General features: G+C 35.8%; 1 protein-coding gene across 1 annotated transcript in view; it reads right to left on the reverse strand.

The window, feature by feature from the left end:
• Positions 1-13,203, reverse strand: part of RNF180 (ring finger protein 180) — a 139,067-nt gene that overhangs the window by 50,698 nt on the left and 75,166 nt on the right. The window contains exon 5 of the mRNA XM_012664554.1: positions 2,086-2,311. Within this exon, the coding sequence (XP_012520008.1) occupies positions 2,086-2,311 (226 nt within the window). The remainder of the gene's footprint in view (positions 1-2,085; positions 2,312-13,203) is intronic.

Genomic DNA, 13,203 nt, shown 5'->3' on the forward strand with positions numbered 1-13,203 from the left:
TATGTAGGGCCATATGGCTTATATATTTGTCCATCTACCCTCACCTGGTCTTTATATTCGATTTCAATTTATAATTACCTTGTCCTGCTATTTCATTATATGTATTTAATAAATTATCTCAAATCCTTTTGAGGGTATAAATTTTAATTAATTAATTAATTTATAGACAGGGTCTCATTCTGTCACCAGGCTGCAGGTGCAGTGGTACAGTACAATTCACTGTAGCCTTGAACTTCTGGGCATTAGCCATCTTCCTGCTTCAGCCTCCTGAGTAGCTAGGATTACGGGTATACTCCACCATGCCTAGCTAATTCTTTTATTTTTTTGTAGAGATGGGGTCTTGCTATGTTGTCCAGGCTGGCCTCAAACTCCTGGCCTCAAGCAATCCTCCTGCTTTGGCCTCCCAAAGTGCCGGAATTATAGGCGTGAGCCACTGTGCCCAGCCAAGGGTATAAATAATTAAGTAGGATATTCCCATTTTTATTATCAGTCTCTAAATGACAGTACACAACCAAATATAGTCTATATTAGAAGAGACTATAAGTATTCCCAGTATGATTTTAGAATCATTCATTTTTAAAATAAAGGAAAATATGAAATTGTTGTTTTGATAAATGAACCAAGAGAGACTTGAGTCATAAGATGTGATGGAAATAAATTTTATAATCCCAACCCGTGTTAAACAAGATCATGGCAGGCAGGGACAGCATCTATTTAAGCACCATGTCCACCACCTAGATGCTTCCTATCAAAGTAAGCTTTTAGTAAACGTTTGCTTGCATAGCTGGCCAGAGATAACATTGACAAAGAAGTGTCACTGGTTCTCCTCTTTTTGGTCACCTCAACAAGGGATCTGGTACTAGAAAAGAACCTTTGTCTCCCACCTCAATGTTCCAGCCAAAGGCCAGAACAGAAGAGTGTCCAGTAAGCTTCTGCCTTCTCATGGAAGTGCTTCCTTTCCTTTTTTCACCCTTTACTTGCTCAGGAAAGGAGGAGTAACTGAAGTAGCTGGTGAGACTGACGACAGCCTGGTGTCCTGACCACATTTCTCTACTGGGTAGAATTACAACTGTGTTTGGCAGGTCCTTTTGTCTCTCGATCTGCCTAAGCTCAGTGCAGTGATTTTGTGTGGCGGTCTATGTGCACTAGGCAGATCAGAGAGGCATATCTTTACATTCTCTTCGTCATTTGATTACTGAGCCTGTAAGGCAGTTTGCAAGTCTTCATGCAGCTGGTTAGGTTAGAACACTCAAAGCTTGCTTTAATAATCCGATTCTTCCATGCAGGTGGGTCCTTGGATTTCTTTCAGAGAAGGAAAATGTGCTGTGTACCCTATACAGTTTTACTACTAATGAAGTCACTTTGATTCTCATTTGGCTCCTCTATGGCTGAGATGAGAATGTGAGGATAGAAAATCTCCCGCTAACATTGAGCATACAGTAGTGCATTCCATCATTCTACCCTTTATCCTTAGTTCTCTATGTTCCACATTCATTAGTTTTTAATCTCTCCATTAATGTTTTAGATACTGTGTTATATGCCATCTTTGTATGACAATTAGGCCAACAAATCCTTACTCAATTTTACTTTTTTCTTATTTAAGAAGAAAGACCTCAAGAACATTAGGAAGATTCAGATTTGGAGTTTGGGGGTAAGATGTAATAGTTGTCCTCCGATATTTACACCTATTCTCTGTGACTCCAGAGGAAATAACAAGGACCGAAAAATGAGTAGTAGTGGAAGGCAGACGTGAGGAATAAATACTCAACACCTCAAATGGAATTTCCTTGACGATGGAGATGTTCAAGTAAAGACTGAACAACAACTAGTTACGATGTTTTAGACAGGATCTGAGTGTAGATTAGGGGATTAGAGATGAGGATTTATCCTCATCTATAATTCTATGATTTTAACATAGTTTTCAGATATATAAGCACTGTTCAATAAAGTGGAGTCTAACAAATTATGCTGTATATGATTTTCAATAACTTTTTTATAATTTATAAATTATAAAGTACCTTTGAACTAGAACAAAGAGGCAGTCAGAATAATCAGACAATCATGTTAGTGAAAGAGAACAGTTACCTGTCTGGAAAAAGACTCTAGAAATAATTGTCCGACATAATGGGCAAGGAGTACTTGCAGGATTGTCTTTGGCCAGAGTTCGTAAGCAGGGCTCACAGAAGATGTGGTGGCAAGGGTAACACATGTGAGGGTTGAAATAAACATCCAAACACACTGCACAGATGTAGCTATCCTTTTCTTCTGCATATTCGTTGTCATCATCTGTACTCATCTCATTATTCAAAGTCTGCAAAACATAAAAACAATTGTTCTTAGTATGAGATTGGTTTCCTTGAGATTTTTATATTTTATTAAAATGAATTAAAATATTTATGAGAAGCATATATCTTTTTCTGTGACATAGTCAGTGATGGAAATGCTGCCTTTCAAAGTGAGAAGAAACTGAAAACATATGTGAAAAACCCAGAAGTCTAATTATTCTTTTTAGCATTTTTACGTATTGCTAAATGCTAAAATATACCAAAGCATATTAAGTATACCTGTGTTTCCATTTAACTAGCCCTATTTAAGTGTAGGTGTATCAGTCCCAGGAATACAGATTCTCCTTCTGTCTCACCTCCACCACAGCAAATAAGCTGATTGTCACAAAATTATAGAGCCTTAATATTGGCATCCACACATGATAAGAAGTAAAAGCAGGAGGCCGTCATATCTCATCCTCATACTGTGCATGAAGCATTCTCTGTTCTACACTTTGCAGCTTCCAGGACCTTAAAGCCAAGAAAGATGCAAAGCCTAGAGTTGTTAGGAGGTAGGCGTGGCAAAGAAACCTGGGGTAACTATGGGATTAGCCATGCAGCTGGGAAGCATGATGAGCCTCTTCATTCTCCAAATGGAGGAGTTAGGAAAAAGGTACAGCAGATCCTCGAATAACATCATTTTGTTCCATGTCATTTAGTTATAATGTTGATGAGAAAAAAAATTGCCTCCTAGCTGGGGCCACTGTCTGTCTGGAGTTTTCATGTTCTCCCCATGTCTACGTGGGTTTTTTTGGGGATTCCAGTTTCCTTCCACATCCCAAAGATATGCCTGTTAGATAAATTGGTGTGTCTACACAATCCCAGTCTGAGTGGGTGTGAGTGTACCCTCTGATGGGATGGTGGCCTGTCCACAGCTGCAGGGAGAGGCTCCAGCCATTCCCCATCCTTACCTGGAATAAATGGGTGAATAATTATCTTGTTTCTATTAATCTTTTTAAAATGTATATATAGCTCACATTTATTTTAATGCTTAATATCAGAAGTGTTATTTAGAAGTTTGGTAATGTTTTTGTGACTAGAAATAGGCCATGGGAACTTAACTCTTGTTAATTAGCCTATGGTTTCATTATATGTCATTTCACTTAAAGTCATAGTTTCCAAGAAACTATTGGTGAGAACTTTGAGGACTTACTGTAGTTAGGAACTAGGCAGCTCAGAGGTTAGTAGCACAAAGTCTGTTAGCAGAATTCCTGTTACTCAACCTCACAATTTCCTCATCTGTGCAGTAGTTATAAGGATGGGATGAGGTAATCCACTTAGTGTTTAGTGCAGTACCTGGCATGTAGTAAATATTCAATAAATGTTAGCCATGGTGATACTTCTCCTCCCTTCCCCATCCCTTCTCCTCCTTCCCCACAGGCTCTGTAGTTACGCTAAAGCCTTGAACATTTTCCTCAAACCAGGCCTGGACTCAGTCCAGTGAGGCATAATGGGAGTCTATAGGGTGTATTTCTTTTCTCCTCACTTTGATGTTTATAAAAATGGAGATCAGTGATTAATATTTGAAGGAGCCTTGGGTTTTATAAATATTCGTAAGTTACATGAAATGTAAAAGTTATGTAAATGAGGCAACAGAATGTTGAGAACGCAGAAAACCCTTCTGCTATGGTTTGAATGTTTGTGTCCCCTCCAAAATTCATGTTACAATTTAAACCCCAACCAAACAGTATTAAGAGATAAGACATCTAGGAGGTGATTAAATCATGAGGGCACCGTGTTATATAAGCAACCTTACACAAGGGCTGGAAGGAACAGCCTTCATCTGACACAGCATTTGTCCCTTCCAAGGAAGCAGTGTTCAAGGTGCTATCTTGGAAGCAGAAACTGGGCCCTCACCATACCCCAAACCTCCTGGGACCCTGACTTGGACTTCCCAGTCTCCAGAACTGTAAGAAATGAATTTCTGTTCCTATAAATTACTCAGTTTGTGGTACTTTGTTACAGCAGCACCAATACACTAGGACAACTTTCTGCTACTGAATAAACTATTATTTGATTTTTCCAGATGGCTTTGCTTCTCCTCTGCCATCTTCTTTTGCCACCTCTCGGGAATTTATCTCTTGTGGAGGACATATTTGAGTCTTTAGCCTATTTATTTTTAATTGGGTTGTCTGATTTTTCTTATAGACATGTAGGCATTTTTACTTAATCTAGTTATTGTTATTGGTTAGATGTGTTGTATTTTTTTCCTTTTCTCTTGTTTGCTTTTTCACTTTTTTCATGATGTGCTTTGATAAAATGAAGTTCTTAATTTTAAAGCAGTTTATATATTCATATTTTTTCTTCATGGTTATTACTTTTTGTGTCTTATTTAAAAACTCATACCCTTTTGCAAGGTCATTAAGATAGCATTATTTTGTATTTCATATTTCATAATCCTATAATACCCCTGAAACTGACTTTCATGTATGGTATACCTTATGGGTAAATTTAATTTTTACTTTTTATAGTTATTAATTGGCCCATTTATTTATTGCAAAGACTTTCCTGTACTACTTTGAAGTGCCACTTTGTCATTAAGAGGCCATCCATGTATGTGTCTGCATCTGGGATTTTTATTGTTCCATTAGTTTACTATCTATTGCTATGTCATAATCACAATCTCTTGTAGCTTTACAATAAGCCTCAATATCAGGAAGCCCCTTCATCTTATTGTTATTCTTCAATAGTGTCTTGGCTATTCTTGGCTTTTCCATGACTATTTGAAATTTAGAATTACTTTGTTCTTTTTTAAAAAGTTGCAATTTTTACTGGAACTGCATTGAACCCACAGATAAATTTAAGAAGAGTTAGAAATCTTTATAATATAGAGTTTTTAAATACAGAAGCCTGGTTTATTTCCTCATTTATTTTTTTTAATTTCTTGGTAGAAGTCTACATATATTTGAGTCAATATTTTCTCTCTACCTTTACTACTTCTCTTCCTTTTCTCAACTAGCCCATTCCTATTAGTATATGTGACATGCAAGCTCTTATGCCAAAACAAATTAATAAGTATGTAAAAATAACCTCACCAGCTCATGTTACATTCTTCTATTCCCTTTCACAGCAAAATTTCATGAAACTTGACCATACTACATATAATTTCTGCTTTCTTACCTCCTATCCACTCTTCAATTTACGTTAACAAGGCTTCTGTTTTTCATACTCTGCTGAAACTGCTCTTATACAAGTCACTAACAATCTCTGCTATAGCCAAATCCAGGATACTTTCCTGAACACTATCTTCCTCAATCTCTCAGCGGCATTTCCTAGGTAGACCAGGATCTCTTCTTTCCCACTTGTTTAACGATTTCTTTTAGCACTTGAAAAGATCAGACTCCTTACAATGATCTACAGGACTCTGCAAGATCCAGCCTACCTTGTTATCCCCCACATTGAGCTACTTTCCATTCACTGGTCATCTTCTGGTTCAACAAACACACCAAATACTTTCTTGCCTTAGGATCTTGAGACATGATGCTTTTGTCTTCCTAAAACGCTCTTACTCCATGTGGTGGATTACAAAATATTAATAGATAAAATTCTTCCTATCTCTGTACGTATATCCCCCTATGCATTTCATCAAGACGGAGAAATTATTTTTTCATCCTCTGAATTTGGGCTCTGCCATGTGACTTGCTTTGGCCAATAGGTCATTAACAAACATGATACAACCAGAGATTTAAAAAACGCTTATGCACTGGGAATGGCCCTCCCTTGCTGTTCTTGGTAACCCTGAGTCCATTACCATGTAAATAAGGCTAGGCAGGCCTGCTGGATGATAAGTGACACATGGTCCAATTACCTCCATTGTGACTGCTGACAACAAGCCACCCACGATGTACATGTGTGAGCCAGTAATTGTTAGCTGACTACAAATGTACAAGTGAGCCCAGATGACACCACATGGAACAGAGACATTTTATCACTGAACCCAGCCCAAATTGCCAACTCAGAAAAGTGTAAGTGGATAAAGGTATTTTTTTTTAAAAGCAACTACATTTTAGAGTGATTTATTACATAATAAAACTTCACTGACACATCCTTTCCTACACATGGCTAGCTTTGCAATTCATCCTTAAAATCTTAGCTTAACTATCAACTTCCCAAAGAGAATTTCACTGGCCATTTTATCTATTCCCCATGGTATTCTCTGTCATTACTTGTTTGTTTCCTTTATAGGTCTTATAATTATTTTTATTTGCCTATTTTTCTCCCCCCAATAGAATGTTATGATGCATAAAGGGAGTGTCTCATATATACTCATGTGTGTGTGTGTATCTTTGCTGAATGAATGAATAAATGAATGAATGAATGAATTAGTAGATAGGTTCTAAAGTTGATGTTATCACCCAGTGGATCCTGATTATGGGTGCTCTGATCCTTAAAATGATCACAGGTTCAGATTACACAATATTATATTGATTTTCATCCTCTTGTGAGTACCTCTGTTAAATGTTCTTAAGTATTCTTGTGGAACTTTGGGATATTTCAAGCTAGATAATAAGCATTCTTCAAATCTTATATAACATATGCAAAGATTAACACAGGATAGGAAATAGAATTTCCTCACGAACAGAAAGTTTGTAGCTATGAGTTGAACAGTGAAGAAGAAAAATCTGAAAAGGCAATAGGATCAGTAATTTTTACTCATTATTGACATATGTCTGTTCCCTTCTGAACTTTTAAAAGACATTTGAAAAATTACAGCTGAAAGTGGGGATAATTAGTACTGAATTGGGTGCCCCAGATAAAAACATCTTTGGACTTGCATGCTTACTTACCTACATTTTACTTCAGAGTGTGAGCTTATTCTGTTTCTATTAGACCCTCAGGATTGTGCCTTGAGATTTGAATTAATTAACCTCTAGGAAACCCATGCCACAAAAAAGCATAGTTTGAGGAACTTCTTATAGCATTACCAAATTGTGGCCCAAATATTTGTGCAGAATTTTATTTCTATGAGGTATTTTATACTTATATATACAACAAAAATGACTACACTAAAAAAATGAAATATTTGTTATTTCCTAACACAGTATTTTGAAAATAAACTTAATGGTGGAAGTTTGAAAACAGAAAGTAAGGCTGGAATTATTCATCTATTATTTGAGCTAAATGAATCAATCCAAAAAAACAGAAATAACAGAAACCTCTATGATCACTGTTTTATTTTTGTTTAATTTTTTTGTCAGTCTTTAATTTTAAAAAATTTGATACAGGTATACAATGTGAATTAATCAAACAAGGGTAACTGGGGTAACTATCACCTTAGGCATTTATCATTTCTATGTGTTAGGAACATTCTAATTCCACTCTTTTAGTTATTTTGAATACCCTTATTGTTGATTACAGTCACATTATTGTGCTTTCAAATATTGTTCATTCTATCTAACTATATGTTTGTACCAATTAACCATCCCTACTTTATGCCCCTCTTCCTACTACCCTTCCCAGCTTCTGGTAACCATCAATCTACTCTCTGTCTCCATGAGATCAGTTGTTTTTAATACTCAGGTCCCGCATATGAGTGAGAACATTTGAGATTTGTCTTTCTGTGCTTGGCTTATTTTGTTTAACATATTGTTCTTGAATTCCATTCATGTCACAAATGGCAGGATTTCCTTCTTGTTTGTGACTATATAATATTTCACTGTGTATATGTATGATTTCTTTATCCATTCATGTGTTTATGGACATGATTTCAAATGTTGCCTATTATGAATAGCGCTGCAATAAATATGAGAGTGCAGACATCTTTTCAATATACTGAATTTCCATCCTTTGGGATATATGCCCAGCAGCGGGAATGGTAGGTCATATGGTAGTTCTATTTTTAGTTTTTTGAGGAACCTCCATACTGTTCTACGTAGGGGTTGCACTAATTTACATTCCCACCAACAGTGTATGAGAGTTTGCCTTCTCCACATCCTTGCCAACATTTGTTATTGCCTGTCTTTTTGATAAAAGCCATTTTATTAATTAATAACTGGGGTGACATATCACACTGTAGTTTTGATTTGAATTTCTCTGATGACTGGTAACACTGAGAATTTTTTCATATACCTGTTGGCCATCTGTATGTCTTCTTTTGAGATATGTCTATTCAGATTCTTTGCCCATTTTTAATGAGATTATTTTATTTTTTCCTATTGAGTAGCTGGAGCTCCTTATATATTCTAATTATGAGTCCCTTGTAAGATGGGTAGTGTGGAAATATTTTCTTCCATAGTACTGAAAGTTCTAGCTTGAGCAATCAGACAAGAGAAAAAAATAAGGGCGTTCAAATTGGAAAGGAAGAAGTCAAATTATCCTTTTTTGCAGATGATACGATCTAGAGAAATCTAAAGACTCCACCCAAAATCTATTAGAACTGATAAATAAATTCAGTAACATTGCCAGATACAAAATCAACATACAAAAATCAATCACATTTCTATATGCCAACAGTAAACAATCTGAAAAAAAAAGTAAGAAAGTAATCCCATTTACAAAAGCTACAAATAAAATATCTAGGAATAAACTTAACCAAAGAAGTGAAAGATCTCTATACTGAAAACTATAAAACACTGATGAAAGAAGTTGAAGAGGACACACACACACAAAGAAAAGATATTCCATGCTCATGGATTGGAAGAATCAATATTGTTACAATGCACTACTGCCCAAAGCACTCTACAGATTCAATGCAATCCCCATCAAAATACCAATGACATTCTTCACAGAAACAGAATAAATATTCCTAAAATTTATATGGAACCACAAAGATCTGGAATAGCCAAAGCCATCCTGCACAAAAAGAACAAAACCGGAGGAATCACATTACCTGACTTCAAATTATACCACAGAGCTGTGGTAACCAAAACAACATGGTATTGGTATCAAAACAGACACATAGACCAATGAAACAGAATAGAGAACCTGGAAATAAATCTACACATCTTTGATAAAGGTGCCAAGAACATACGGTGGGGAAAGGACAGTCTCTTCAATAAATGGTACTAGGAAAACTGGATATCCACATGCAGAAGAATCAAACTAGACCCTTATATGTCCTGAATAGACTGCATACATAGAAGGAACCTTAGCTGGAAACAATTCTCGTAAAGACGACCTAGGGATTTTAACTGACAAGGAGCCCAATATGTGATATGTATACTTAAAAAACAAAAGAAACCTGAACTGCAGAATAGTGTGGGTTTACGTGCCTACCATTGTATGATAATCACATCACACAATGTGTACTACTTTGAATGATACAGACTTCATAGCTACCTTAAGAGACACAGACAAACCAGAGTTATCCATTCTGAATGCCAGGGCAACATAAGTCTCGAAACTATCTTGTGAAGTACGGTTAAAAAACAGAGGATATGCATTCAGAAAAACATTAAGAAGAGACAACACAAGCATGTTCAAGAATTTCTGTGAGAGAAAGCATAAATTTTCACCATGTAGTTCTCATGATTAGATTTAAAAATGAATGGATATTATGAGAAAACAGATTGTGACTAAAATAGCTTATAATAGAAATATCTACTCATAAACAAAAGGCATGAACACAACATAACATGCTCATTCTTACAACAGTATATTCGCCATGTAGCTAAACATTTATTTTGTGTTCCCTACACCAAATACTTTGGAGCTTAGAAATAAGATGATGAAAGCCGTGCATACTAATCCATTTCCTCAACACAAAACCGCTATAAAATAGGTACTATTATCAGTTTTCAGATCAAAGGGAACTGATATATAGAAATCTCACTTGCTCACACTACTAGTGGTGAAGCCAGGATTTCAACACAGCCAGCCTGGATCTAGAACAACACTCTTTACTGTCACATTCTTAAGTAAATGAAGGTTCTTCAAATAGTCCTGAGAAATACTATATGTTCAATGAATAATAACTGAAGATGATATTGATGTAGGTTGAAAGAGAGAGGCAGATTTATACAGGACCTACAGGGAAGTTAGAAATAGCAAGTCATCTTTATCATAATCAGCAAATGAATAGGTGCCCAGTTGCCTGTTTTTAACCCCATGGAAATTATCCTACGAATTCAAACAAACACATCAATCTCTGAGGCTCCTTTCTCAAGAAATAATAAAGTTATAAACACTACAAAGCAAAGAAGCTTTAAAAAATCAGTAAAAATTAATATACAATTAAAGACTGAGTATTAACATTAAAAACAAAGCAGCAGTGACATTTAACTCATTTATAATTATTGTGATTACTGTTAGGTTTGACCTCTTCCTCGCTATAATCTGAATATGACCCCAAAAGTTCATGTATTGGAAACTTACTCCCCTATGCAATGGTAGTAAGAGGTGGGACTTTTAAGAGGTGATTAGGTCAAGAGGGCCCTGACCTCATGAATGGATTAATTGAATTACTGCAGTAGTGGTTTCCAGATAAAAGGATGAGTTTAGCCTGATTTTCTCTGTCTCAGAAGCTCACTTCTTTCTTCTGCCTTCTGCCATGGATGACCCTCACCAGATGCCAGTGTCATGCTCTTGAACTTCCCTGCCTCCAGAACCAAGTAAACTTCCATTTTTTTCTTTAAATGCCCAGTCTGTGGCATTCTCTTATAGCGGCAGAAAACAGACTAAGACATCTCTCCACATAATTTTTTTTTCAAGAAGAAACAGTAGTGCAGTAGTTAAGAGCACAGACTCCAGAGGAAATCTGTCTGGGCTCTGCCACTAATGCCTTTGTGACTTTATGCAAGGCATTAACTCCCCAGGTGGCACTTTCTTTATTTGGAAGGTGGGCATACATAGAGGTATGATTAAATGAGTTAATATATATAAAGTACTCAGAGCAGTGCCCGTAACATGAGTCTTTAATGCTGTTATTATAACCCATGTGTATTCTTCTAAAGATTAATCTCAAATTTTAATAAAAATAGTTGAAGTTCAGTATCTATAATCTCCCCCTTCTAAACATGGCAGAATGCATCTTACTCTCAACCCCAAAACACAAAGACTGCTTCCTATTTTGTTAGGAATAACTTCTTTAAAACTGAATTAATCTATATTTAGTTTTAACTGTTTTATTCTTCTGCTTATTTTTATTCTTCAGCTTATTTAACACTGCTTTCTTGTATCCCTTATTGTCCTCTTTCTAGAATTCATTTTCTGTTATACTGTAGTGTGTCCTTGAGCATTTTTTTCAGAAAATGTGTGTGGGTGGTAAACTTTGTATGTTCTTTCATTTCATATTTGAGGCTCTCTGTCTTCACATTTTAATTCTACTTGAGTATAAAATTCTAGATTAAAAATAATTTCATTTAAAACTTTGAGGATACTGATGCACTGCTTTGTAACATATACTACTGCCTATGAAAAGTCCAATGTCAAACTTATTTTTGTTTCTTTTCTTGTTGAAAGTCTTCACAACATTCTCTTTATCCCTGGATTTGAAAATTTTCACTAGATATGTGTCTATAGGTTTTCCTTTTCAGCGCTAGTTGTCCCTTTCAATCTTAAGACTCAAGTTTTTTTCTGCAATACAAGTTTCATTTTTCCCCTAATCACTGCTATCTATGTTGTTTCTATTTTCATAATTCTCATTAAACACAAATTTTATCTCTTTATTAACATCTTCCATGGTTCAGTTTTGTCCTTCTATTTTCCATCTCTTTATGTTATGCTCTATTCTAAGAGAAGCCCTCAACTTTATCTTCCACAGTACAAAAGGATTCATTCTTTGATTCAACAAATATTCACTGAGTGACTAAAGGATTGGACACCATACCAGGTGCTAGTGATACTGTAGTGAATATAACATAAAATGTACCTCTTCAGGAAGCTTGCTTTTTAGACTTATGTTTTGCCCCATTCTGTTAAAGAACCCTCATACTACTTTTTTTTAATTTTAACAATCATGTTTTTCATTTTTATGAGTTCTTTCATCTGATTGTTTCTTTCATAATAGGCTATTCTTTCTCTCAAGATATAACATCCTTTTGAAAATCTTAGGATAATAATTAGAAATTTTATAATGTCCCTTTTGTTTTCTGTATATGTCTCTTTTCCCCTGGGTCAATTTTTCTGTTTATATTTTATATTATTTCTCAAAAGTCTGACGATATTTGGTTTATTTTTCTAGACAAAGGATTAGGTTTATTAGTATAGGTAGTTGGAACTAATTCTGTAGGTCTGTTTCTGCAAGAGACCACTACTATGAATAGGGGAGTTGATTGCAAACCCAGTCTAAATGGTCAAAATATCTCAAGAAAAATCCACCTTTTGGGTACATGAGTGGGCAGCAGGCATATAGGTTGAGGATTTTCACAATTGCTAAGATATAGAACATTTTCCTATCATGTGAAGAACTTATTTTACTTCACTCATGAGAACTGCTTTTCCATACCTACCACCATTCTATTTCTAGACTCTGCTTTGCTTCTCCCTCCAACTCCACAAACCAGGCATACCCTTGAATTAATTTAGGAAGCAGTTCCCAAGGTGTTATCTGAGGTTAAATGTCACAGCCAATTCTTTATGTGGGAAGGTGGAAAGGCAGGAGCAGCCCAACTATTGAACAGGTAATCTAGTAATCAATTATCATAATGTTCACATGTGTGGCTTTAAAACTTACTGCCTATCAAAATCAACTGGAGAGCTTGTTAAACCATATATTGCTGGGCCTACCCCCAGAGTTTGTGATTCAGTAGGTCTGGAGTGGGTCTGAGAATTTGCATTTAACAATTCTCTGGTGACGCTAATGCTGTTGATCCAGGGACCACACTCTGAAAACTAATGGTTCATACCACTACCCACATTCCTGCTATCTAATTGTCATTTTAATAAATATGAAGTCCCTCCAAAGTCCCACTGTTTTAGATCTTATGGCTCCTGCCAACTC

The sequence above is a fragment of the Propithecus coquereli genome, unplaced genomic scaffold (assembly GCF_000956105.1).
Source record: "Propithecus coquereli isolate 6110/MARCELLA unplaced genomic scaffold, Pcoq_1.0 Scaffold9, whole genome shotgun sequence".
NCBI classification, from domain to species: Eukaryota; Metazoa; Chordata; class Mammalia; order Primates; family Indriidae; genus Propithecus; species Propithecus coquereli.